At 46.1% G+C, this 27,051-nt stretch overlaps 1 protein-coding gene across 1 annotated transcript in view; it reads right to left on the bottom strand.

Moving 5' to 3' along the window:
* The window catches only part of LOC309555994 (putative acyl-CoA dehydrogenase 6), a 197,061-nt gene that overhangs the window by 111,970 nt on the left and 58,040 nt on the right, over positions 1 to 27,051 (bottom strand). The window contains exon 4 of the mRNA XM_082258247.1: positions 632 to 761. Coding sequence (XP_082114373.1) covers positions 632 to 761 — 130 coding nt within the window. The remainder of the gene's footprint in view (positions 1 to 631; positions 762 to 27,051) is intronic.

The following is a 27,051-nucleotide window of genomic DNA, read 5'->3' on the forward strand; positions in this document are numbered from 1 at the left end:
ACCAATCAAAATACGCTTTTTGCGATTTTTTTTACCAAACATAGGTAGCATAAAACAAATTGGCCGAAAATGTTAAAAAATTTTGATTTTTACATTTTTTTTGGGGGAATTTCATATAAAAAAATGTGAAAAATATTGCTATTTTTGCAAAATTGACGCTCTTTTTTTGTTTATAGCGCATGATCAAAAAATCGCACAGGTGATCAAATACCACCAAAAGAAAGCTCTGTTTGTGGGAAAAAAAGGACGCCAAATTCGTTTAGGTACAGCGTCGCACGACCGCGCAATTGTCCGTTAAAGTCACGCAGTGCCAAATCGCAAAATACCCCCTGGTCGTTTAGCAGCCAAATCCTCCGGGGCTTAAGTGGCTAGGTGACCAGGCCAAAGTACATTATATACTTTGATGTGCCTTATTGCTGATGTTGTTTGTGAGTGTACTTTTGCTCTTTTAATATAAATAAAGTTATTACAATGGTAATGCGCTAGGTTGGTGCGCTTCTACTGGAAGGGGCATTATAAGTGGTATATTAGCAGCTCAGCTTTAAACTATTCATACAAATTATAACATTGCTAATCCAGCTTCAAAGTCATGTGGCTTCCAGAATAAATCTAATGATTCATTTTTCATTACCTTGCCAGTGCTGGAGTCGCCATGTCAGACTGGACTCCTATGGCCATGGGTATCCCGCCACAATTGATATTTCCGAGTTCTTCCGCAATGGCGATGCTGTATGAAAAGTCCAAACCCATTCCACCATATTCTACAAACACAAGAAGGAAAATATTCATTCATTAATAAATGTATTAATTTATTAAGTCCGTTATTCATTAATGCCTTCAGAATCCAGCGGCCATTTTTCCTAATAACAGTAAATGTTCAATAGCAGCTTAAAATTCTATCAAACAACACGTGGTGATTAGTAAGAATTTTATTTTAGTTGAAGTGAACTTGTGTCAAGACTCTGGATAATAAAGCATTTTATAGAATCGTAACAAGAATAAAATCGCTTTGGCAAAAGCCCTTATTGACCTATGTGGCTGCATACACTGTTGAGTAATTCATCCTCAAACTTCACAATAGAGACTCTGAAATAACAGCTTCCCCTTATTTTCTATGGAGAAAGAGCAGAATCTCTCTACCAGGTACTGTTCACATTACAAGGCCATGCACTGCAATATATATGTTTTCATGAATTGAGGTGTATAGCGGTGCACTGAATTAAGCAGGGCATTCAATAGGAATGGGCTACAACGCAACTCGGTGCATGAACATTTCGTTCAGGAAGTGTTCTTTGCAGCATTCCACAACGTAAGGTGTGAGTTGCGGTCTACGGAGCTGTGTGCCGTAGTGTAGGTTCATTGGAGTGCCATTCACAATGCATGTACACCACATGTTACTGCAATGCACATATGTGAGCTGGCCCTAAAACCAGGCTTTAGAGTCTTTGCTGTAAGCTTTAAGTATAAATTATTCTACAGTGCCTGCAGCTACAGAGGTCAGTGGGGGCTTATGTATGCAGGCTGGCCACATGTTCACTTTAAAGTGGTTTTAAGGCAGAAGGTTTTTTTTTTACCTTATTGCATTCTATGCATTAAGGTTAAAAAAACGTTCTGCAAGCAGCTCCTCCCCCCCAGCCCCCCCTAAATACTTTTTGAGCCAATCTAGATCCAGCAATGTGCACAAGAGCATAGGCTCTCTCTCTCCTAATTGGCTTAGACCCAGCAGCAGAAGCCAATGGCCAATCACAGCCAGTGAGGAGGGAGCAGGGGGGTGGGCACTCACAGATGCCCCTATAGCAAGCGGCTTGCTATGGGGCACTCAGCATAGAGTGGCCCGGATCCTCCTCTTCCCTCTTCTGTGCTCCAGGCCCCTCCCTCCTGTTGAGTGCCCCCACAGCAAGCAGCTTACTATGGGGGCACCGGAGCCGAGTCACCACTCCCTGCGTCCATTCAGACACAGAGCTGCGTCCCCTCTCTCTCCTGATTGGCCGACTGACTTTAATTGCCAGCAGCGGGAGCCAATCGTGCTGCGCTGCTGTCTCAGCCAATGAGGAGGGGAGTCCCGGGCAGCTGAGACATCCCTGCTGGATAAAGATGGGTTCAGGTAAGTTTTATGGGGCTGAGGGGGGCTGCTGCACAAAGAAGGTTTTTTTATCTTAATGCATAGAATGCATTTAGATGAAAAAAAACCTTCTACATTTGCAACTCCTTTAAAGCCTCCAACTAACATTTCTTTTTAAGTTTTGGAAAAACATGTTTGGGGAAAAGTTGAACATTTCTGGCAGGTTTTTATTTGTGTCTGTGACCTCAATTGGCTTCCTGTCCCTGCACTGCGCAAATAAAAATGGGAGACTGGTTATCATTAAAACCATAAGACACAGGCAGCAATAAAACATTGTCAGAAGATGTAACCCTTCCCCGCTCTACTAAAATGTTTCTTAGTTTTATTACTAAAAGTATATTTTTTTCTTTTGCCCTTAAACACTGGGGGTACAAGTAAGATTCCCAACTTTCCATTTATACCCTGCCTGGAGGTTGCATGTTCTCCCTGTGCCTGCGTGGGTTTTCTCTGGGTACTCCGGTTTCCTCCCATACTACAAAGACTTGCTGGTAGGCTAATTGGCTCCTGTATAATTGGCCCTAGTATGTGTATGTATGAATGCGAGTTAGGTCCCATTCACATATAGGCGTTTTGGGTCGGGGGCAGAAGTCACCAAAAATAGTGCAGAAACTACTTTGGGAATCGATGCTGCACCGCAAAGTCAGGGTTGCACCAATTTGGACAGTGACCTTGCCGGTGATAGGCTCTGATTTGGCATGCAATTTGACATGTCAAATTGCATGTCAAATCTGCCTGATGTGAAGGGAGGCTTAATGTTCCATGAACGACACCCTGAAACAGATTGCAAAATGCAGTGAGCTTGACAGAATCGCATTGCATGGGTGTTCACACCCATGCGATACAATTTTGATGCGGGGGGGAAAAAAGGGTCCACATTTGCACCAAAATGTTGTAGGACCCAGGGGCGTAACTACAGGGGTTGCAATTGCAATCAGGCCCCATGCTCTAGGGAGCCTGTGCGGCTTCCCTGTACACCTGTATAGGAGGGGTGGTGGGGGCAGCATGTAGAGATATCACTGTCCTCCTTATTCCCCCTGTAGCTGCAGGAGGAAAATGGAGGAGATTGGTTCCTCTGTTTGCTGCCCCCGCCACTCCTCCTATCCAGTTCACTTGTGTTCTGCTGTCTCTGGGCATCTGTGTGCTCCCCTGGTCCCCCCCCCCCCCCACTGTGCTCTCTTACCTCTCCTTCTGGCTGCTGTAGGGATGTGTCCCAATAGAGAACCAGGAAGGGGTCAGTAAATATGTAATTTACCAGCTCCTTCCTTTTCTGAATGGACAGAGTCATAGTCAGTGACATTGTAAAAAAATTAAAATAAAATGATAAAAAAAATACAATTAAAATACCAAAAAATAAAAACTTCTGACACCAGTGGGTGAACTTCCGGGATCGCAAAGGTATCACTTGTGACCGGGCCCTGGCATTCCACCACCATGGGGAGGCCCCAAGATGGCAGGAAGGTGGCCCACTGCAGAACTTGTGAAAGGGTCCCGCTGCGGGACCGTAATAAAGGGGCCCCCAATGAGAGTAAAGGGCCCCAGGCTTGAAGGGAAGGGCCCCGGCCAGGGATTCTGGGGGGCCCTTCATGGTTTCTTGCACCGGGGCTCTGAAGGTTCTAGTTACGCCTCTGGTAGGACCCTTTTTTCCCCGCACCTAAGGCTCCATGTACACGGGACTTTAGAAAAAAACGAGCTGCAAAGCTAGTTCTGACCCTGGGAAAAAGCAGCTGTTAAACGTGCTTTTTCCATCTGTGTTATTGCATGTTTGGCCACGTTGCTTTTAGCAGCGTTTTTTCTGCCTCCATTCAAAATCAATGGTTCCCTATGGGAGCCTATTGATTTGAATGGAAGTCGCAGCGGCGCGACTTGCGCTGTGAGAATCTTGAGGGGCAACTCCACGCCAAAAATGGGAAAAAAACTGCGTGGGGGTCCCCCCAGGTTCCAAACCAGGCCCTTCGGGTCTGGTATGGAATTTGAGGGTAGCCCCACGCCGAAAAAACGGCATGGGGTCCCACCCAAAATCCATACCAGACACTTATCCGAGCATGCAGCCCGGTAGGGCAGGAAGGGGGATGGGACGAGCGAGCGGCCCCGCCCCCCCTGGACCATACCAGGAAACATGCCCTCAACATGTTGGTGCTTTGGGGCAGGGGGAGCTCTGCACCCCCCACCCCAAAGCACCTTGCCCCATGTTGATGAGGACAAGGGCCTCATCCCCACAACCCTGGCCGGTGGTTGTGGGGGTCTGCGGGCAGGGGGCTCATCAGAATCTGGAAGCCCCCTTTAACAAGGGGGCCCCCCAGATCCCGGACCCCCTCCCTATGTGAATGGGTATGGGGTACACAGTACCCCTACCCATTCACCCCATAAAAGGCAGTGTATGTAAATAACGACGGGAGACGTTTTAGAAAGTTTATTAAAAATCTTCATCTGTTCTTCTCTGCTCTGGTCTTCTCCATCTCCTGGTCTTCTGCTCTTTTTCTGTCCGCTCTTCTGCTCTTTTGCTGTCTGCTCTTTTGCCCTCGGCTCTTCTCTTCTTCTCCCTTCGGTGATTATGCCGGTCTCCGGTCTCTGCAGCTTGTTATATAGCCATTGTGGGCGTGGCCCCCGATGATGTCATCGGGATGCCCCGCCCCCTCATATCACAGATGATGTCATCGGGGGCCATGCCCACAATGGCTATATAACAAGCTGCAGAGACTGGAGACCGGCATAATCACCGGAGACATCATCGGAGGAGGACCGGAGGAAGAAGAAGAGGAGAGCCGAGGGCAAAAGAGCAGAAGAGCGAACAGCAAAAGAGCAGAAGAGCAGACAGAAAAAGAGCAGAAGACAGGACAGCAAAAGAGCAGAAGTCCAGGAAAGGGAGAAGACCAGAGCAGAGAACAGATGAAGATTTTTAATAAACTTTCCAAAACGTCTCCCGTCGTTATTTACATACACTACCTTTTATGGGGTGAATGGGTAGGGGTACAGTGTACCCCATTCACATAGGGAGGGGGTTCGGGATCTGGGGGGCCCCCTTGTTAAAGGGGGCTTCCAGATTCCGATGAGCCCCCTGCCCGCAGACCCCCACAACCACCGGCCAGGGTTGTAGGGATGAGGCCCTTGTCCTCATCAACATGGGGGCAAGGTGCTTTGGGGTGGGGGGTGAAGAGCTCCCCCTGCCCCAAAGCACCAACACCCTCCCCATGTTGAGGGCATGTGGCCTGGTATGGTCCAGGGGGGGTGGGGCCGCTCGCTCGTCCCCTCCCCCTTCCTGCCCTACCGGGCTGCATGCTCGGATAAGGGTCTGGTATGGATTTTGGGGGGGACCCCACGCCGTTTTTTCGGTGTGGGGCTACCCTCAAATTCCATACCAGACCCGAAGGGCCTGGTTTAGAACCTGGGGGGGACCCCCATGAAGTTTTTTTCCAATTTTTGGCGTGGAGTTTCCCCTCAAGATTCTCACAGTGCAAGTCGTGCCGCAAGTCGGATCATCCTGATCCGACTTGCGCTGCGACTTCCATTCAAATCAATAGGCTCCCATAGGGAACCATTGATTTTGAATGGAAAAAAAAAAACTTATAACGTGGCTGAACGTTCGGTCACGTTTGGTCACGTTCGGCCGCGTTTCTGCGTTTGAAACGCCGGGAAACACACGTTCGAACGCAAATAATTGCGTTCCAAAAAACGTCCCTGAACTCAACTGCCTGCAAATGACTGTAAACGACCCTGTGTACATGGACAGATAAGATAAAATGTAGATGGGTTCAGGGGCTTCTGAAAAAAACGCCCAACTGCTCCTAAACGGCCATTTACAACGTCCCGCGTACATGGAGCCTAAATCGTATCGCATGGGTGTGAACACCCCAATTCTGGCAAGCATTGTTTGGCAAGCATTTCACTGTGGAAAAGTAGTTACTAAAATAGCAGAGAGGTTTTTAGCTAAAAATGCCAAAAAACGCTAATGTTAAAAAAACGTTGAAAAACGGCAATGCAAAAAAGCCTGAAAAATGCTGAAAAACTCACTACAAAGCTACTGGCATTTTTATAATGTCCAGTGTGCATGAGGCCTAAATATAAATGAGACAATAAAGAACGCACATCCTCTGTGCCAACAAAGGTGAACTTGCACATTAATTCTCTGTATTACCATGGGCAATCACGATGTTCATAAATTCCATTTCATATTCCTCCTGGAATAACATATGTCAAGTTTATTTTCTCCTTAGCAAACTTTAGTGTGATTTGTTATGTCCCTTCTGCTCACAGTATGTTAATAGCGTGCGTGATACAAATACAGTAATTGCCTTCTGGGTGAAAGGGAAGAAGAACAGGTCGTGACATTTCTGGAAAAATATTTTGTAAGGGAGAAGAGAGAGCAAGAAGACCAGACTGTTTCATACATCTAATCATCCCTTCTCAGATTGAGGTCAGTCAGCCCTGAGACTAACGTCTCGATATTTTCTCCTCCGCGGGTCTTAGCATGGCACCTGCCACCCCGGGAATTGGACATGAACGAAGATGACAGCTTTCCGAAGTGCCAGTGCATTTAATTAACGCTATTTAATACAGCTCGTAAATGATACGATTATCATCTAAATGGCTAAGTTACACCCAGTTAGAAATCATTAGATGTTAGGGAAAGTTCTAGCAAAAATAAGATGCTGAGAAACTCATCCAATTATCTCCTTCGGGATGCAACACTTTCATATAAAAGTCACATGGAGAAGAAGAGATAGAAAGAAAAAGCTGTTCCCAGGGAGCCGTACTGTTGATGCTATACCATACAAAGACGTTCTGGACAATTTTATGCCTCTGCCCTTGCGGTAACAGTAAAAGGAGGCCCTTTTGTGGTCCATCAAGACTGTGCCCCTGTATACAAACCCATGGTTTGAGGAGTATGGTGTGGAGGAACTTGGGTGTCCTGCACAGAACTCTGACCTCAACCCTACTGAACACCTTTAAGATCCATTGGAATGCCAATTGCAAGTCAGGTCTCCCTGTCAAACTTCAATAGATAAGACAGCTTTCCGAAGTGCGAGTGTATTTAATTAACGCTATTTAATACAGCTTGTAAATGATACGATTATCATCTAAATGGCTAAGTTACACCCAGTTCGAAATCATTAGATGTTAGGGAAAGTTCTAGCAAAAATAAGATGCTGACCTGGTGCAGTTTAAAATCCTCCACAGGTTTCACCTGACCCCGACTAGACTGCATAGGGCTTTCCCTGACACGCCCGCGACCTGCTGGCGCTGCGGTGCAATGGACCCCACCTATACACATATGCTCTGGCATTGTCTACCCTCAGTTGCATACTGGACCATGATTCTGGACTTTGTGGCTCGAGTAACCACCATCCGTGTGCCTCTCAAGCTTGAATATTGCATTCTGGGACTTGTAAATGATTTGGCTCATTCTGTGGCGACTCGCACTCTTCTGGGCCTTTTGCTGTTTTACGCAAGGAAATGGCGGAAGCCTGATTCGCCCACCCTTTCCTCAGTGACGTTCTAGACAATTTTATGCCTCTGCCCTTGCGGTAACAGTAAAAGGAGGCCCTTTTGTGGTCCATCAAGACTGTGCCCCTGTATACAAACCCATGGTTTGAGGAGTATGGTGTGGAGAAACTTGGGTGTCCTGCACAGAACTCTGACCTCAACCATACTGAACACCTTTAGGATACATTGGAATGCCAATTGCAAGTCAGGTCTCCCTGTCAAACTTCAATAGATAAGAGCTGAAGGTCCCAGGAGCTGCACATCAGAACACGACCCACTGTGTATGAACTAGTGACAGTTTCATCCTGGACCCCCACCAGGCCACGCCCCAATGTGTTTCACTCCACCCACAGGAGATTACTCAAGGTCCCTATGAGCAAGCTCCAGTGGGCGAACTGAAACACTCTGGGGGTGTGACCTAGCGGGGGTCCAGGCTGAGACTCAAAGTCACAAATAGCTCACAGAGCTGCTGCCGCTCAGGTACAAGCAATGAACTCTTCAAACAACAGGTGCACGTCCAGTCCGCGAACCCAGCAATATCCAAACACAGGAAGATAGACCGCACTCTGAACTGACTTTATTGGACAAAAATAATGTTCCATGGTACAGACATTAAGGACACACGAATAGGAGCAGTTGACGTGTTTCACAAACAAAATTTCTTCTTTCTATCTTCCTGTGTTTGGATCCAGGCTAAGACTGCCATCAGAAGATGCTCTGCCTTCTGCACATCCTGCAGTCAGTCGTGCCAGGGCAGGTGGATGTGGCTATTGGCGAGGAAGCTAGGTCACAGTCTGGCCCAGGGACCAATGAGCCGTGGGCTGCTGGGTTGACTGGCAGGGGGAACCCCCCCCCCCAATGTGTGTTGTGGTTTCAACCAGCAGTGCAGAGGCTGCTCCAAGGAGTCCGGGGATCGAGGGGAGCCCAAATATAGTGGATCCATCTGTCTGCACATATACACTTAGGCCCCGTACACACGGGCCAAATGTCAAAAGACATCGGCCGGTTCAAAAAAGAAATGTGTGTATTCCACCTTGTCTGACTTCTGTGGGACGAGCATGCTGGAAAACCAGCAGCCGGCCGATTCCCGATCAGTGCTCTCCACCGATCTCTTATTGCGCAATTTCCCCCAAAAAGATTCCTTTGCTTAAAAGTAATCTGCTTACAATTGTGTAAAAAAATGTCAGGCGTATTATTAATCGATCGTCCTACACCCCGGTGGGCGTAATGATGTCACCGCTAGCCCACCAGAAATTTTTTTGGGAATTTTATAGCTGAAGGCATAAACGGGTTAAAGAGAGCACATGTTCCTTGCAGCACTATAGCATCACCAACTCCGCTAAAAGCAGCCAGATTGGGCAACTGTCACCTGAGAGCTATGGCTACCTTTAGATTAAGGTGACCAGATTTTTAAAACAAAATCCAGGGACATATATTTTTTATTGCCAAATGGCACAGGACTAAATAATACACAGAGCGCTGGGCACAGGATTGCATAATACACAGAGCGCTGGGCACAGGATTGCATAATACACAGAGCGCTGGGCAAAGGATTGCATAATACACAGAGAGCTGGGCACAGGATTGCATAATACACAGATCGCTGGACACAGGATTGCATAATACACAGAATTCTGAGCACAGGATTGAATAATACACAGAGCGCTGGGCACAGGATTGCATAATACACAGAGCCACATAATACACAGAGCACTGGGCACAGGACCACATAATACACAGAGCGCTGGGCAGAGGACTGCATAATACACAGAGCGCTGGGTACAGGACTACATAATACACAGAGCTCTGGGTACAGGACTATATAATACACAGAGCGCTGAGCACAGGACTACATAATACACAGTGCACTGGGTACAGGACTATATAATACACAGAGCGCTGGGCAGCGGACTGCATAATACACAGTGCGCTGGGTACAGGACTACATAATACACAGAGCTCTGGGTACAGGACTACATAATACACAGAGTGCTGACTACAGGACTATATAATATACAGGAGGGTGTTAGGCATAGAGTGCAGGGTTCAGAGGTTTGCTATGCACAGAGGACACTTCTGCCCCCACATTCATAGCTCACCTCTGCACCCTTCTCTCACAGATTATCTCTGCAGCCACCTCTTAGTCCTTCCCCCACAACAGCTAAACTCTCCATCTCTCCTTGCAGCTGCATCAGCTCTGACCCCTCCTCCCCCACTGCCCTCACCTGTCTACAAACAGACCCCCCCCCCCCATCTACTTACCTCCCAATCCCAGCCCTCCACACAGTCAGTTTTTGGCTCTGCATCTCCTCCACTGAACAGCAGCAGAAGCGGCAGTGAGATCGTCCAGCAGGGGGCATCTGCGGCTTTTTTCTCAGCCAGCATGGGATGCCCTGCCTACATTAATCCGGCCCTGAATCCGGGAACAAAACCGGGGACAGACTTGAACCGGTGACAGTCTCCTTAATCCTGGGACTGTCACCAGAAACCGGGGACGTCTGGTCACCCTACTTTAGATTAGGAATAGATTACTGAACCAGACAGTTCTACGACTTCACAAAGTTTTTCTGACTATGGTGTGTAGAGAAAGTAATTTTCTGCTGCTAATAAACAAGCCATTGTATAGCAGCATAATGTGAAGCTATTATTAAGCACATCAGAGAAGAAGTTCACCTTTTGGGAAAAAGGACATAATAAGAAAAAAACAAAACAAAAAGGTCTGAAAGTTAATAAAAATCACACTAAATAAGAGCGAACATTTCCCTTTTCTCCAAGACTAAACGAATGGCTGTATGGTGTGAAGCACTAACCCTACATTAGTATTCCATCCACAAGACGGAACTGCAAATTAGCCTGTTCTTGCTGTAGAGCGTGACAATAACCGACAATGACTATTATATAAAAGTGTTCTCACAAAAGGAAGGCCTAGTCAAGTAATAGTCACATTGCATGATAAAATACATTAAAATCAAAGAGCTGTCAAAAGGATCTCCTAAAGTTCTAAAACATTCCAGGGAAGTTGCATTTACCAGTAACTACCCAAAGCAGAGCAATTGCAGCGGTCCCAAACCTCAGCAGTCCCCCCCCCCCCCAAAAGTGTTTTAATTGCTGCACTGCTCAGGAATAGGGATGGGCTCAGGCGTGTTCGGATCGTAGTCCCAACCCACCTGAGCAATCGTGCCAGGCAGGGCAGGGACAAAGGGTGGGCATGAGGGGCGGCTGCCCTGGGCACTGTGGTATCATGTAAGGTACGAGGGCATCACAAGGAGATTGGGGGGAGGGTATTTGTGTTGGGAGGAGAAATTTGGGGGGGGGGGGGTGGAAGGGGGTAAGAATTGTTCTAGGTGAGTAAACATGGGGTGGTTTACTAGGAGTGGTTATTTGTGTTGAGAGGAGGGATGGGGAAGAGAATTTGTGTGAGAAAAGGTAATATGGTAGGGGGGGGGGTTCATGTGTGCTAGAAGGGGACATTTATTTGGGGTGGGGGGTTTGTGCTAGTAAGGATGTTTGGGGGGCATTACTTGTGCTAGGAGGGGAAATTTGAAGGGGGGGGGGGGGGGTTGATGCTATGATGGAGAATTGGGGAGGGGGATTTGTGCTAGGAGGAGGGATTTGGGAAGGGGAGGGGGTGGAAGGAGGTAAGAATTTTTCCAGGAGAGGAAACATGGGGAGTTTTACTAGGAGTGGTTATTTGTGTTGAGAGGAGGGATGGAAAAGAGAATTTGTGTGAGAAAAGGTAATATGGTAAGGGGGGGGGGGGGGATTGTGCTAGAAGGGGACATTTATTTGGGGAGGGGGGTTTGTGCTAGTAAGTATGTTTGGAGGGCATTACGTGTGCTAGGAGGGGAAATTTGAAGGGGGGGGTTGAAGCTATGATGGAGGATTGGGGAGGGGGGTTTGTGCTGGGAGGAGGGATTTGGAGTGGGGGGGGGGAGGATTTGTGCTTGGAGGGGAAATTTGAGGGGTAGAGGATTTGTGCTAGGAGGGGAAATTTGAGGGGTAGAGGATTTGTGCTAGGAAGGTGGACTTTTGGGGGGGAGGGGGGTATTGTGCTAGGAACATATGCGGAATAAGAGGTTTTGAACTGGGGGGGAATGAGGGGAAAAGATTTGTGCTGGGAGGGGGGATTTCAGCAGGGGGGTAGATGTGTACTGAGAGGAGGGGAAACTTATGGGAGTAAGCATGCAGATAAGTGCTCACATTTTTTTTGGGGGGGAGGGGATTTTTGATGACACATGATACTCATACATTTTGGGGGGGGACCAGGACAGTTTACCCTGTTAATGACCACCCGCCGGAGTTTCAGTGCAGCAGGCAGCCCCTCCTGCGCGAACCGATGTAGCTATACGTCGGTTGCGCGCCTGTAGCTAGAGGGCGAGCGGGTGACGCCGGCGACGCGCTCCCACCCCCACTCCACAGAGGGGAGTCCGATGCACGGGGCAGGCGGCTCCGATTGCCACCGACCAACCGCGATCGTTCCCCGATGAGAGAGGAGGACAGTCAGCTGTTGTAAACACAGCCGACCGCTCTTCTCTCTGGAATGATCACAGAGTGCCTGTGATCCTTCTATATAGGATCACAGGTTTCTGTGATCATTTCAAAAGCCACGCCCCCATACAGTTTGAAGTCACTCCCCTAGGCTCACATTTAACCCCTTGATCACCCCTAGGTTAACCCCCTCCCTGCCAATGGCATTATTACAGTAACAGTGCATATTTTTAGCACTGATTACTGTAGTAATGTCACTGGTCCCCCCAAAACTGTCAAAAATGTCAGTTAGGGGTCCGATCTGTTAGCCACAATGTCGCAGTCCTGCAAAAAATTGCTGATTGCCGCCATTACATTACAAAACAAAAAAAATAAATAAAAAGCCCAAAAAATCTATCCCGTAGTTTGTAAACGCTATAACTTTTGCGCAAACCATTTAAAATACGCTTTTTGGGATTTTTTTTTAGCAGAAAGTAAAAAAATATTGTGTTTTTTTTATTTTTTAAATTGTCGCTCTTTTTTTTGTTTAAATCGCAAAATCTAAAAACCGGAGAGGTGATCAAATACCACCAAAAGAAAGCTCCTATTTGTGGGAAAAAAAGGACATCAATTGTATTTGGGTACAGCGTTGCACGACCACGCAACTTTTCGTTAAAGTAACGCAGTGCCGAATTGCAAAAAATGGCCTGGTCATTAAGGGGGGGGGGTAAAATCTTCCGGAGCTGAAGTGGTTAAAGGGTAACTTCACTTTTGTGGGGAAAAAAATTAGCAAATAAAAAAATAATAATATAGCGTATACAATTGCGACACAAGTCATATTATAATTGAATGCTATTAAAAATGACCTTTCCTTTTCAATCTGCAGCCACTGTAACTTTTTGTAAAATGCAATATGGCCGCCTGGAGGTGTTCTGTACACATTCTGTATACAGAGAGGGCTCCCCCCCCCCCCCCCCAGAAACATCATTTCCTGCTTGTGTGATCGGCTCACCAGTTTTCCCAGAAGTCTGCACTAAGATACAAGTCAGGTTTTTGGCATCCCCTGCAACATAAATGTAATTTTTGGTAAGATACTCCTACAATCACATCTAAAAGGATGCAGACCCAGCGGTTTTGCTCATTAGAACCCTACAGCTGCAGCAGCTGGTTGATAATTATGAAACCACTCACTTACATTCACTCCGCCCAGGGCACAGACAAACAAACAGCTATTTATTCAGAATAACAAAAGGTAGGAATCTGCAGCAAAGTTTGTTAAAATCCTTGCAATGTACAGAGAGATCACCCAGAGGGAAATGTTTTTTTCTCAACAAAAGTGGAGTTAGGCCCCTTTCACACAGGCGCCTCCATGGGCCAGAGTCCACTTGCTCAGTGGGGGATCGCTGACAGGTCTGTCTCCGTTTACTGTGCAGAGCGGAGGCGGACACGGACACACTCCACTCTCCTCTATGGGTAAATCAGATCTGCCAGACGGATGGAAAATTTGACCACCATCCATCTGGATTTTGCAGACAGGATCGGATTGGATAGCAGGGGAGGTCACCGCTGACATCCGCCGCTCCATAGGCGTGAATGGAGGGACTGATCAGGTCTGCCTGTAACACTGACAGATGGACCTGATTGGACAGCCTGTGTGAAAGGGGCCCCAATCTTTAGGGCTCATGCACACAGGACCTTTTTACAGCTGCTGTTAGGGGCGTCTGCCATTTTTTTTTTTTTTTTTACTGCCTCTAAACGCCCCTCCATGTTAGCCTATGTGTCCATGCACACATAAACTTTCAGAAGCATTTAGGGGGCAGTAGAAAAAAATGACACTGTAACAAGCTGTTAGCCGCTTTTGGCATTTTTAGGCTCCGTATCATTTTCAGGCATTTTTTCTGGCTTTTTTCAGGCTTTTTTTTTGCAGGTGTTTGGAGGCAGTAATTGACATCCAACAAAAATGCCTGTAATCTGCCAAAAAAAGAAGTTCATGTACTTTTTTGAGCTTCAGGCGTTTTGCTTCAAATGACAAAACGCTCATATGTGAACAGGGGCCATTGAAATAAAAGGAATATTGCTTGTTGGGGGTTTTGAGATTTCAGTGATGAGCTTTTTACGAGCTGAAATATGCTCAGGTGTGAACAGGGCCTTAGAAAGGTTAAGGCCCCTTTCACACAGGCGGACCCTTCAGATCCGCCTGTTTGTTTTTTTGGCGGATCTGAACGGTCCCCCCATGCATTCCTATGGGGCATCGGATATCAGCGGAGACATGTCCGCTGACATCCGACCCGATCCGATCCGTCAAATCTGGACGAATGGAAACCCTATTTTCCATCCGTCCAGCGGATCAGATGGGATCGGATGAGAACGGACCGACGGTCCGTTCCCATCCGATTTCCACCATAGAGATGTATGGGGAACTGACAGCTGTGTCTCCGCACACAGCACGGAGACACAGCTGTCATCCTTCTGCTCAGCGGGGGATCGGCGGATCAATCCCCCACTGAGAAAAGCGGAGTCCGTTTGACGGACATCCTGTGTGAAAGAGCCCTTACTTTATAGTGAGTGTTTTTACTGTAAAAACGCCCAAAAACGTGTGTAGCACTGCCCCCTAGAGAGCTGCTGAGATTTACACTTTCTGGATTCCCCTGGGTTACCCTTAGCAACTGATAGAAGACAAATGGCATTGAAAGTCCTTGGCTCAGTCAATAATAAATCCAGGGGATGTTGGTTTTTGTGTTTTTATTGAGAACTGGGATAGGAGAAGGGATGAGTGGGATACTCCAACTATGAACTATGCACAATCTTTGGGACAACTAGCTGTAGTGTGCGGCAAGGCCGCTGCTTCACCTTGCCACTGAAGTGAATATAGTTTGAAAAGTTCCTGTTCCAGGGTTCTGAAACTGGCCCCCCCCTTAAGGCCCCTTTCACACATACGGTCCGTTCAGTTCATCAGTTCAGTCACGTCAAAATGTATCAGTATTTCCTCCATTTTTTCCTCTGTTTTTTCATCCGTTTTTTTTTTTTTTTACATCCACTACCAATCCAAAAACGGATGAAAAACTGACCATTTGTCCGTTTACATCCGTTTTTCGTCGGATCCGTTTTTTTGACGAATGAAAACTAGGACATTCATCTGTTCCAAAAAACAGACATTGACGGAAGCGGATGAAAACGGATGTAAACGGATGATCATCCATTGTCATCCGTTTTTACATAGAGATGCATTGATGTCCATTTTTCATCCGTCAACGCATGGATGGAAAACGGACCGTATGTGTGAAAGGGGCCTTTATCTCAATACCGGTGTGCTGACACCCGTCCGCTGACCCTAGCTTCTGGAGTGGTCCCCTTCCTGGCAGACCCCTGGGCAAGTTCCTCTGTACTCACGGACATTGTTTTTCCAGAGTCACCGTTACCTCCAAACTCCACTTGTCAGCATCCACTGGACCTCTGCATTCAGCATTCAGCAACACCTCCAGGTTCACCAGGACGACTGCCTCTGACCACCTTTCCCAGCTGCAGAAGGAGAAACATCCGTACCCTACTCCTGGGAACTGGCTTCCTGCCCAAAGACACCCTGCCACATGTGCCCCTGGCTTTTATAACATATCCCAGGATGCACCACTGCTTGTGCCAACCCACTGGGACAGCCACAAAAGCTTGTGTGTCACTGGCTGTGTTTCCTCCGCTGTCCAACAGGCTCCCCTATTGGACACAGTGGGGACACTCCCTCAGCCCAGATGAATCACGCCTGGACACATGCAACAGGTCTGACTAGAAATCCTGCTCCCCTGATAAGCAGACAGAGCAACTAGGATTTACCTACCGCTCTCCTGATAAGCAGGCAGAGCAAATTACACTCCCTACCTAGCACCTATCTAGGAGGGTGCTACACGCCCATAAACACCCATAAACACTAGTCAAAAACATGGCTAAACGTCCTGTGTGCATGAGGCCTTAAAGAAAATATGTTAGGCAATGTCATGGGGAAACACTACACACAGAGTTTACAGTAAAACCTTGGATTGAGAGTACCTTGGTTTTAGAGCGTTTTGCAAGACAAGCAAAATTTTTGTATAAACTTTGACTTGATAAACAAGAAATGTCTTGGTATAGAAGTAGTGTCATGTCACAACTGCGTATAAAAGAGAAGAGAGGCACCATATTCATTTGCTATTGTCACACAACTGGGTGGGCTCAGGGCGCAGTGCTCTGTGCCCCGAGTCCACCCTTTTTTTTAAGTCTATTAGAGCCTCTGGCTTTAATCACCTGCTTCAAAAAAAAAAAAAAAAATCCCCATTGGAATCCATGCATCCGGCGCCCTGCATGTAGATTAGGGGGCCGGACACATGGATAGGGGGGCCGCTTCCCTGCACCCCTAATGGATGGGCCGACACTGCTGCATACTTAGATATGCCTGTTTTAATCATCACCCATGTGAATTCCTAAATGTTGAACCTTCATTAAATGTAACCATATTGCTACACTTATGCCTCGTACACACGCAACGATTGTTGGCCGTGAATTTTCGGCCAACGTCCGATCGGCCGATTTTCGGCTTGTTAGTATGATGCTTCCGACAACCGACTGCGACTTTTCGGCCGAATAAAATCTGGTGTGCATGCTATAACGGCCGATTTTTCGTCAGTCAGTACAGATTTCGGCAGACAAAAATCTGATGAGCAAGACTGGGCATGCTCAGAGAAGAAAAAACACACGGAAAGTAAACCATCACATGACATCACTTCTGAAGTTGGTTTTTGTTGGCCAACAAAAGTCCAGTGCAAGTCTAGAGCACATTTCAACCAACAAACAACACTGGACAAAAGACGGCCGATCGGTCGGCCGATAATCGTTGCGTGTGTACGAGGCATTAGAGGTGCCTCTCTTCTCTTTTATACTCTATAACTCTTGTTGGATTTTGTATCTAATCCCCTTGTGGAGGCTTCCATCTGTGGATGGACATTTTATGATTACACAACCTATAACATTTGCTATAATCTTTTTATATGAACTATAAACTGAATGATTTATGAATAAAAATGGTTGTGGAACGAATCATCTGAGTTTCCATTATTTCTTATGGGGAAATTTGCTTTGATATAAGAGTGATTTGGATTACAAGCGAATTATGCTTGCAATCCAAGGTTTTACTGTATTTCCATATTTTGAAGGCAGTGCGATATCTTTTTCCATCACCACGTCTGCGCTTCATGAGAACACTTTATGATATAATCTATGATGAATTTTTATATTTTATTGGATAGTATTTGAAATTGGTAGATTTCATCCTGGAATACAAAGTACTTGGCTGTACAAGGCTACACCGGCAGACAAGCCGATCGGCTGCCCGTCTTTTGTCATCTTGCCGAAAAACGGTTTAGTGCCTTTCTAACAGCTGCACAATGGGCAATTCACAAACTTTGGATAAGGAAAAAAAAAATAAGATCATTTTTCAATCAGGCTGCAAGAACACATTTCAGCAGCTCAGCAAAAGTGATTTGCAAATGTCACGGTGTGTGAACAGTCGGTACCTTTGACTTGAGAAACGAATGTGAAAAGGAAGCAGAGGCTTGAGCTGAGCTGTAGAAAGTTTTCTAAGCTGGGAAGAAGAAAGTGGATGTTGTATGAGATGATGGAAGTGTCACAGGAAACGTGCAGACCTGACCCACTATAAGGAAATCAGATGAACATTTTCATCCGAGGAACGATAGTGCAGTTTTCTGATTGTGTGTACACAACCTTCGACAGCCGATTTCGACCTTCCGAGTGACAACTGTCTAATAATTTCCTTAAAGCGGAGTTCCGACCTCGGGGGTGAAATTTTGATAAAAATACCCCCGGGACAGTCAGGGCTAGTACATTCCATAATGGATAGCCTCTGTACTGTCCCAGGTCGCACTTACCATTTAGAAGAAATACTTACCTTGAAAATTTCTTCTCCAGCTCAGGTGTGGGCAGCTGAAGCCAGCGCGATCCTCTTCTGCGTCCTCTCGGTGACGTCGGAGTCCCAGAGTGCCCTGCACCGGCCCCGCTCTTCACTTCCGGTGCAGGTGTGGCCTCCCTGCAAGCTTCTGGGCATGCCCAGAAGCTGTTTAGCAGGGAATGATGCGCCTGCACCGGAAGTGACGAGCGGGGCTGGTGCAGGTGCATTGATTCCTGGGAGCGATGACGTTCAGCTCCCAAGAGTCATCGCAAGCCGGAAGAGAAGGCGTGGGCCGCGGCCGCAGAGGGAGGAAGTGGAAGTAAGGTGAGTATATTTTCTTCTATAACAAGGTAAGTGAACAAAAAAAATAAAAATTGGGAGCATCCATTTGTTTTTCAGGTGACCCTCAGCAAGCGGACGGCCCAAAATCAATTTGAGGCCGGAACTCCGCTTTAAGTTTGAAAAGACCTCTCGCTTCCTGTTGTGCCTACAGGGCTGGAAATAAAGGAGAATTGCTTAGATGGGGCACAGATGGCAAAAATAACCTGACAGAGGTTTTAACAATTTCCACTTTAGATACATGTTGGTTCTATTAAACACTTGACCTCTGGAGGATTTACCCCCCTTCATGACCAGGCTATTTTTTGCGACACGGCACTGCGGGACTTTAACTGACAATTGAGCGGTCGTTCGACATAACCAAATAAAAATGTATGTCTTTTTTTTTTTAACACAAATAGCGCTTTCTATGGTGGTATTTGATCACCTCTGCGGTTTTTATTTTTTGCGGTATAAACAAAAAAAGTCTGAGAATTTTGAAAAAAACAATATTTTTTACTTTCTGCTATAAAACATATCCAATAAAAAATATGTAAAAAATTGAATTTCTTCATAAATTTAGGCATATACGTATTCTACTACATATTTTTGGTTATAGCGTCTACAAAGTATAGGAATTTTTTTCATTTTTTTTAATTGTAATGGCGACAATCAGCGATTTATAGCAGGACTGCGATATTGCGGCGGACATTTTGACATTAACTGACACTTTTTGGGGACCAGTGACACTAATACAGGGATCAGTGCTAAAAATATGCACTGTCACTGTACTAATGAAGGGGTTAACATCTAGGGCAGTCAAAGGGTTAACTGTGTGCCGATCTAATGTTCTTGTACTGTGGGGGAGGTGCTTTTACTAGGGAAAGACATGTATCCTTGTCCCTGCTTTGCAGGAATACAGGATCCCTTACATCCCTACTGACAGAACGGCGATCTGCCTTGTTTACATTACACTCTCTGCTCGATCATCGGCTCCCGCTGTGTGTGATCATAGTGGGAAAAAGCCGCCGGCAGCGCGCATGCACACCCCCTACCCGGGGGAGACGGATCCCGTATATACGTTATCTGGCACAGAGGTACCGCCCTGTAGTAGTAAAACTGCTATAGGGTGGCCCTAAGTGGTTAAAGCAGAGTTTCACCCTCAAAAAAATTTTTTAAGATAAAAATACCCCCGGGACAGTCAGGGCTAGTGCATTTAAGCAATGATAGCCTCTGAACTGTCCCCTGTTTCACTTACCTTTTAGAAGAAATACTTACCTTGAAAATGTCTTGTCCAGCGTTGCCATCTCAGGTGTGGGCAGCTGAAGCCGGAGCGTCCTTTTCGGTGTCCTCTTCGGTGACGTCGGAGTCCCAGAATGCCCTGCTCCTCACTTTCGGTGCAGGCGTGTAATCCCTGCACAGCTTCTGGGCGTGCCCAGATGCTATTCAGCAGGGAATAACGCGCCTGCACCGGAAGTGATGAGCAGGGCCGGTGCAGGCGCATTGATTCCTGGGAGCGATGACGCTCATCTCCCAGGAGTCAATGCAAGCAGGAAGTGACGGCGTGGGCCGCGGCCACAGAGGGAGGAAGAGGAAGGAAGGTAAGTATATTTTCTTTAAAAACAAGGTAAGTAAATTAAAAACAAAAATTTAAATTATACAATTCTTTTTCAGGTACATTAAAGCAAGCGGATGGTGTAAAGTTGATTTTGAGGCCAGAACTCCGCTTTACGCTTGAACAAAGACAATTATACATATACTTTACCTACGGGATGCCTTGGGAAACTGGAAGTTACTGTAGTAGTCACCACTACTCCAGTGATATCCACTTACTTCTGGGTCCCGAGTGGCTGTCCTGCTGTATTCTGACCACAGGAGGTCGGAAGCTCGGCATAGGCACCATTCAGAAAATGCTTTGCCTTTTCTCAATGAATGCAAAGTGTTCTCTGATTGGACGAGGTGGGGAAGCGGAGTGGTGGTATCACAATCTCCACCTTGTCCAACCAAAGAATGCTTTACATTCATTGAGAAAATGGAAAGCATTCTCTGAATGGTGCCCGTGCCAAGCGCCCAACAACTAGAGAACCAGGATCTTTTAATCACATAAAATTTGTTGCCAAGCATAAACAGTTAAAAAGAGAACAAAAAAAAACAAGCTAAATACCAATAAAAAGGTCAAATTGAATGTATAAGTGGAGAGTCAATTCAAATTAACTGCACTGTACAAAACACTATTACAATTTGAAACACTGTCGCGTTACATCAATCACGTCCTCCCGCAATAAACTATTGACATGCAAATTACTGCTAATTAACATGAATTTGAAAAATGACAAGTTGTTGTGTGCTCCACAAACCAACTGAATATATTTATACAAAGTACATAAATGATGCAAAAAAAAAAAAAGTGTTACACTGGAAAAGAGAAGGATAAAAAGCTCTTTAGATATGAAAGGGAAAAGAATTGTGACCTAAGGTCATGGATGCCTAGCTACCCCCCCCCCCCAGACACAATTAGCAGCATCAGCATATACTGGTTAAAGACAGACTCTGGGCTAAATATTTTCTACCTTTGAATGCCATAAATGTGAAAAAAAAAAAAAATCAGCCAAATAGGAAGACTATAGAAGGACTGTGAGTGCAGAATATCATGTATTGATGCAGAGAATGGCACTTTTGTCATCATGTTCGCATTGTTCTCTCCATGCCATAGAGAGAAATCCCAGCTTTCTCTTTCTATTTTTTTTAACATTGTATTTTTTTTCTGTAATTGTATCTGACAGTTACAGTATGAAATAGATGGTACAGCAGATGGCACTACAGCCTGAAGGTGGCAGTAGTGGTCATTTGCTGGCTGAAGGATTATGTCAGCCTTTCACGACCTTTTCAACTCAGAGGAACCCTTGAAATGACTTTCCAGTCTCAGGGAACCCCTGATATAAATGACTATATCCAGGGCTGGATTAGGAACATCATGGGCCTGGTGCTGAGAATTTTGGTGGTTCAGGGCTTCACGTATGAATGAACACAGTCAGCGATCGATAAGGATCAATACCCAGAGAGCATGGACAGAATCTGATGGACAGTCTGGGGTGAACGAGGGGAGGGGGGTGGGCAATTATAAGCACTGATCCCCCACTATGGTTCACGAAGAAAGAAGCTAAAAGCGTGGGAGGGAGAGGAGGAGAAGTAGCTTTCAGCAGCTTCATGGAGAGTCATAGAGGCATATTGGTGCTTGCAATTGCTCCCCCACCGCACCGATAGCCCCCAACTGTCATATTTCCCCTGCTGCAGGAGGTGCGGGGAGCCTCTCATATGGCCCCCTACCGGTCCAGAGCCGACTAGTCAGTCTGTCCCTGCTGGGCCTATATTAAGGTGGAGGGCCTGGAGCTGCAGCACCAATAGCCCCTGCGTTAATCTGGCCCTGACTATATCTACAACTCATAGTACATTAGTGTGATGGTCAGTGGCAAGAATTCTCCTTACACTTGTAGTCATTGGAAAGAATTCTCCCTTACATATAGCTAAAAAGATCAATGGTGTCAGTGGGAACGTATCTAAAAGGCAGAAATTGCTCATTGCTCAAGGATCTCAAGCAACCTCTAGATGAACCCTAGATGAGAAATCCGGTTTTTTGTTGTTGTCAGTGAAGCTTCTAGTCTGTATGTGATCACCTTGTTACAGTTGACATCACATGATTGAGAACCACACTGCTTGGTTCCAGATAACCAGTGGGGACTGCAGCTGTTGGTGACACTCGGTAATGAGAGTCAGCAGGCGTGCAAAGTGTGGGCTAGTGGCTCTCATGGAGTTGGTGTTTCAAAATTTTAAGCTCATCAACCATGAGATCACAATGCATATTTTGGTGCTGTCGCAATCTGCAGGTCTATTCACAATAAATTGATCATTTAGATTTTAAAGGGTACCCGTCTCATACCTGGTTAGAGAGCCTGGAGCACAGAGAAAGGCTTCTCTTACAGCTCCAGCTCAGGGACCACTGGTAGTGAGACAGTGGCTACGAGAGCACAGTGAGGTATGGGTGCCTGTAGAGTGTCCAGCAGACTGCATGGATGAAGAGCAGATGCTTCACCAGGAACTGGTCAGATTGCCAACACAGCAGCAGACCTGGGACTTGGCAGACAACAGGCTAGCAGTAGCTTGGCTTGCAGGTGACTGGTCATAGATGCAGGGTAGACTGGTAACACGTGGCAGATGGGTGACCAGCAAGGACCAGGTAAGTAATGTATGGAGTAGAACAGACAGGTGGCAGCAGGGCCGCTGATAGGGGGGACCACCAGCCCTCGTGTAGGGGGCCCGAGCACACAGGGGGACCCACACAGAGAGGGGGATTAGTGATGGACAACAAATACAGAAATCTTCCTCCAGCACCTGAATCTGATCTCTGTCCTTCTCCCTGCTATCAGCTTTTATCTGTTGAGAAAGAGACAGTCGTCCCTCACTAATCCCCCTCCCTTGTGGGCCCCCCCTCCCAGCACTTATCTCTGCTCAGGAGTTTATTTGTAAATTGTAACTTTGTTTCTCTCTCTCTGTCTCTCTGATCACTGAGCTCCAACTGCCCAGCCTGTATATTTTTCTCATCTTCTTTTTTATTTAACATAGTTTTTTTTTTTAAATTTAGCAGTAATTATGCGAGTTATGTTATATTTGTGTCAGATAATAGTGATTTTGTTGTAATTTTAGCTAAATATATCTTTAATATTTTCTTGAGGGGGCCCTGCCAGGTAGTCTGTACGGGGCCCCGCGATTTCTAACAGCAGCCCTGGGTGGCAGGATGCGTAGTCAGATGAGCCAGGTCAGCAACGTACAGTCAGGTACAGGCATGGGCAGTAGGCAAGAGAACTGTCAGGATACAGGCAGAGGTCAGCAACACTGGAGCAGGTAGATGAGCAAGACAAGAGGCAAGTGGACTCCAAGACAGACCAAGGTTAGGGCAGATAGCGTTCAAGCGTGGTCAGGACAAGCCAGGTCAATCACAGGAATCAAGTACAGGAACAGGCACAGGAATACCTGCAGATCAGACAGCAACTAGCTAGTACAGATGCTGCACTTCTATAGAGTCCATTTGGAACCAGTATCAGTGGCAAATGCACGTGCATCTGTGCACCGCAAGACGAGCGCCTCGGAGCTTCACTTGCACTATGGCCAGCGCGTCCCTGACAGTGCCATTTGGCAGAATTATTTACTATCTTATCCATTCCTTAGGATCTTCAATGGTGATATTTCCTCATGGTAGCTTGTGTCAACTCTGGCAGGGCCATAACAAATTTGTCATTCCTGCACATATGAATTCCCCAATTATGTATTAAAGGAGAAATTCTTAAGAAGAACCATCAAGGGAGCCTGACACAATCCTTTGGCCATGTGATTGCTGCAGAAGTTGGGTGGATTTGGAATTGGGGTGAGGAAATTTCCCCACCGGGAACTCATTTGCCTTGCCAGTAAACACAAACAAACTGTTGTTCTGAGTGGAGTTGAATTTTAAAGCTCAAATCTAGCTATAACATTTGTGGATTTAAGGGAAGGGTTAGAACCTCTGTAATTTAATTGCCTCAATCCAATCAAGAGTATTTAATCTAATTCCCCCTCTTATCTAGGACATATTATTGAGAAGAATAAATTGGTTGTAAAGGTCGAGGTTTTTTTTTTTTTTAACCTTAAAGTGATTGTAAAGTCTAATTTTTTTATTCTATTAAATTAGCAAACAGGTTATACTTACCTCCTCTGTGCAGTGGTTTTTGCACAGGGCAGCCCAGATCCTCCTTTTCTCAAGTCCCTGGCTGGAGTTCCTGGCCCCTCCCTCCTGTTGATTGCCCCCCTGAGCTGCAGCTCCGTGTAACTATTGAGACACGGAGCTACTGTCCTGGCCCCGCCCCCTCTATCCTGATTGGCTAACTAAGTTTGATTGACAGCAGCGGGAGCCAATGGCGCTGCTGCTGTGTCTCTCAGCCAATCAGGAGAGAGAGACGGCTGAGGTGCTCGTGGACATCGCTGGACAGAGAGGGGGCTCAGGTAAGTATTAGGGGGGCATCCTCAAACGGAATTTGGAAAAGGGCAAGGTCTCTAACATCCACCAGCTCTGTGATGTTGTTATGGAGGAGTGGAAGAGGACTCCAGTGGCAACATGTGAAGCTCTGGTGAACTCCATGCCCAAGAGCATTAACCACTTAAGCCCCGGAGGATTTGGCTGCTAAACGACCAGGGGGTATTTTGCGATTCGGCACTGCGTGACTTTAACGGACAATTGCGCGGTCGTGCGACGCTGTACCTAAACGAATTTGGCGTCCTTTTTTTCCCACAAACAGAGCTTTCTTTTGGCAGTATTTGATCACCTGTGCGATTTTTTGATCACGCGCTATAAACAAAAAAAGAGCGTAAATTTTGCAAAAATAGCAATATTTTTCCCTTTTTTTTTATATGAAATTCCCCCCAAAAAAAATGTAAAAATCAAAATTTTTTAACATTTTCGGTCAATTTGTTTTATGCTAGCTATGTTTGGTAAAAAAAATCGCAAAAAGCGTATTTTGATTGGTTTGCGCAAAAGTTATTGCGTTTACTAACTAAGGGAAAGATTTTTGTCATTTTTGTTGTTTTTTTTTTAACGCGTAATGGCGGCGATCTGCGATTTTTTTGCGGTACTGCGACATTGCGGTGGACAGATCGGACCCTTGACTGACATTTTTGACACTCTTGGGGTTACCAGTGACATTTCTACAGTAATCAGTGCTATATATATGCACTGTTACTGTAAAAATACACTGGTAGTGAAGGGGTTAACTTTATTTGAGAGGGAGGGGCTGTGTGTGTCCCTAGGGGCGTGATTCTAACTGTGATTGGCTGTGGCTTCAGCTGTATGCAGAGTGATCAACGGATCTACATAGTAGATCCATATGATCATCTCTCATACAGAGGGGAGAATGACAGGCAGCTTGTTTACACAAGCTGCCTGACTTTCTCCCTCTCCCCCGCCGATCGCAGAGTGGCCGGCGGACATCGGGTCCGCCGGTCACACGCGCGGGGGGGTCCGTGACCACGCGGGAGCGGGAGCGCGCCTCCGGCGGCGCGCGCTCGCTCCCTAGACCCTCACAAGCTAGTGACGTAGCCCTACGTCACTTTGCCTGTGAGGGGCTGACCGCCGACGTAGATAGTCGTGCGGCGGTCGGCAAGTGGTTAAAGCAGTTCTGGAAAATAATGGTGGCCACACAAAATATTGACACTTTGGGCCCAATTTGGACATTTTCACTTAGGGGTGTACTCACTTTTGTTGCCAGTGGTTTAGACATTAATGTCTGTGTGTTGAGTTATTTTGAGGGGACAGCAAATTTACACTGTTATACAAGCTGCACACTCACTACTTTACATTGTAGCAAAGTGTCATTTCTTCAGTGTTGTCACATGAAAAGATATAATAAAATATTTACAAAAATGTGAGGGGTGTACTCACTTTTGTGAGATACTGTAAATTGCACTAAGAAAATTTCTAGCGGGAATGCATGTTCTGCTACGCGAGATGTGAACGGCGGACCTACCGCCATAAAAATCGCAGACCTCCAGAGTCTAACGCAGCTGCAACGATTCCTGGAAAGCATTGGCCTTTGATATGACAGATTCTGCTGGTTGGTTGGAGTTCCTATTTAAAGCCCATTTCCAGGGAATTAAGAACCAATTAGCTGTGTATTTTTAAAGTTAAATGAGAATAAATTGCTGAATCTAGAAAAGTTTTTGTCATTAAAAATGTCATTAATTGAGATTCATCTGCTGTACGTATTAAATGTGACCTTTCACTTACATTGTTGTGCAGACAAGATAATTAGCTCCATCAGCATAATGCGGGCTGCTATCACAACTGTGGGCTGTGCTCTTTAAGCAACTGAGACGGCAATTAGTAAACTTCATAAGACACCAGCAAGGTAATCACTGATCAGCATAATAGGATTGAAAAGCACGCTCCCTGCATGGGGTGATCCTGGTGGCTTGTCGTGTTTGGCCTTCCTTTAGTTGTATTCACTTAAAAAATGCAGATCAGCAAATCTGAACTTGACCTGCTCCAAATTTGCTTTGCATGCAGAAATAAAAGGAACAGGGCAATGAAATCTTCCGGATATTGGGGGGGGGGGGGGGTGAACTTTCACTGAGCAACAAAATTAAAGCTAACCTCCAGCTTTCCCTAGAGGAAGCATGCTGATAGGAGGAGATAGCAGAATGACTGAGAGGTGAGCTCATTGCTGTGCTTCTATTCTACTTTCATTATCTAGTCGCAGGTCCAGGATGACCTGGGCTCAGAGGAAGCTGATTGAATGATGTCAGATATCAAACTGAGGACATCTAGTGGTGGAAAAACGTAATAAAGGAGAAAGCTTGGATTTATGGTGAATATATAGCAGCAAACTGTTAAAATAGAAAAAAAAGGATGCGCCAGCCAACTAAAACTAGTGTGCTGTCTCTTTTGATTTATTCAGTAATCATTTTAAGTATAGTAGGGACGTTTTTTTGCAAAGCAGGGATACAGATCAACGCCTTCCCCTAGTTAAAGCACCTTCCCCAGAGTGAGGAAACAGCCTAGGCACACTTTTAAACCTTTGATTGTCCCTGATGTTCACCCCTCGCCAGCCAGTGTCATTAGTACAGTGACAGTGCACATTTTTTAGCACAGTTCACTGTATTAGGGTCACTGGTTCCCACAAAGTGTCAAAATTGTCAGTTAGTGACCCAACTG

The sequence above is a fragment of the Pelophylax lessonae genome (assembly GCF_965119305.1).
Source record: "Pelophylax lessonae genome assembly, chromosome: 5".
In the NCBI taxonomy this organism is placed as follows: Eukaryota; Metazoa; Chordata; class Amphibia; order Anura; family Ranidae; genus Pelophylax; species Pelophylax lessonae.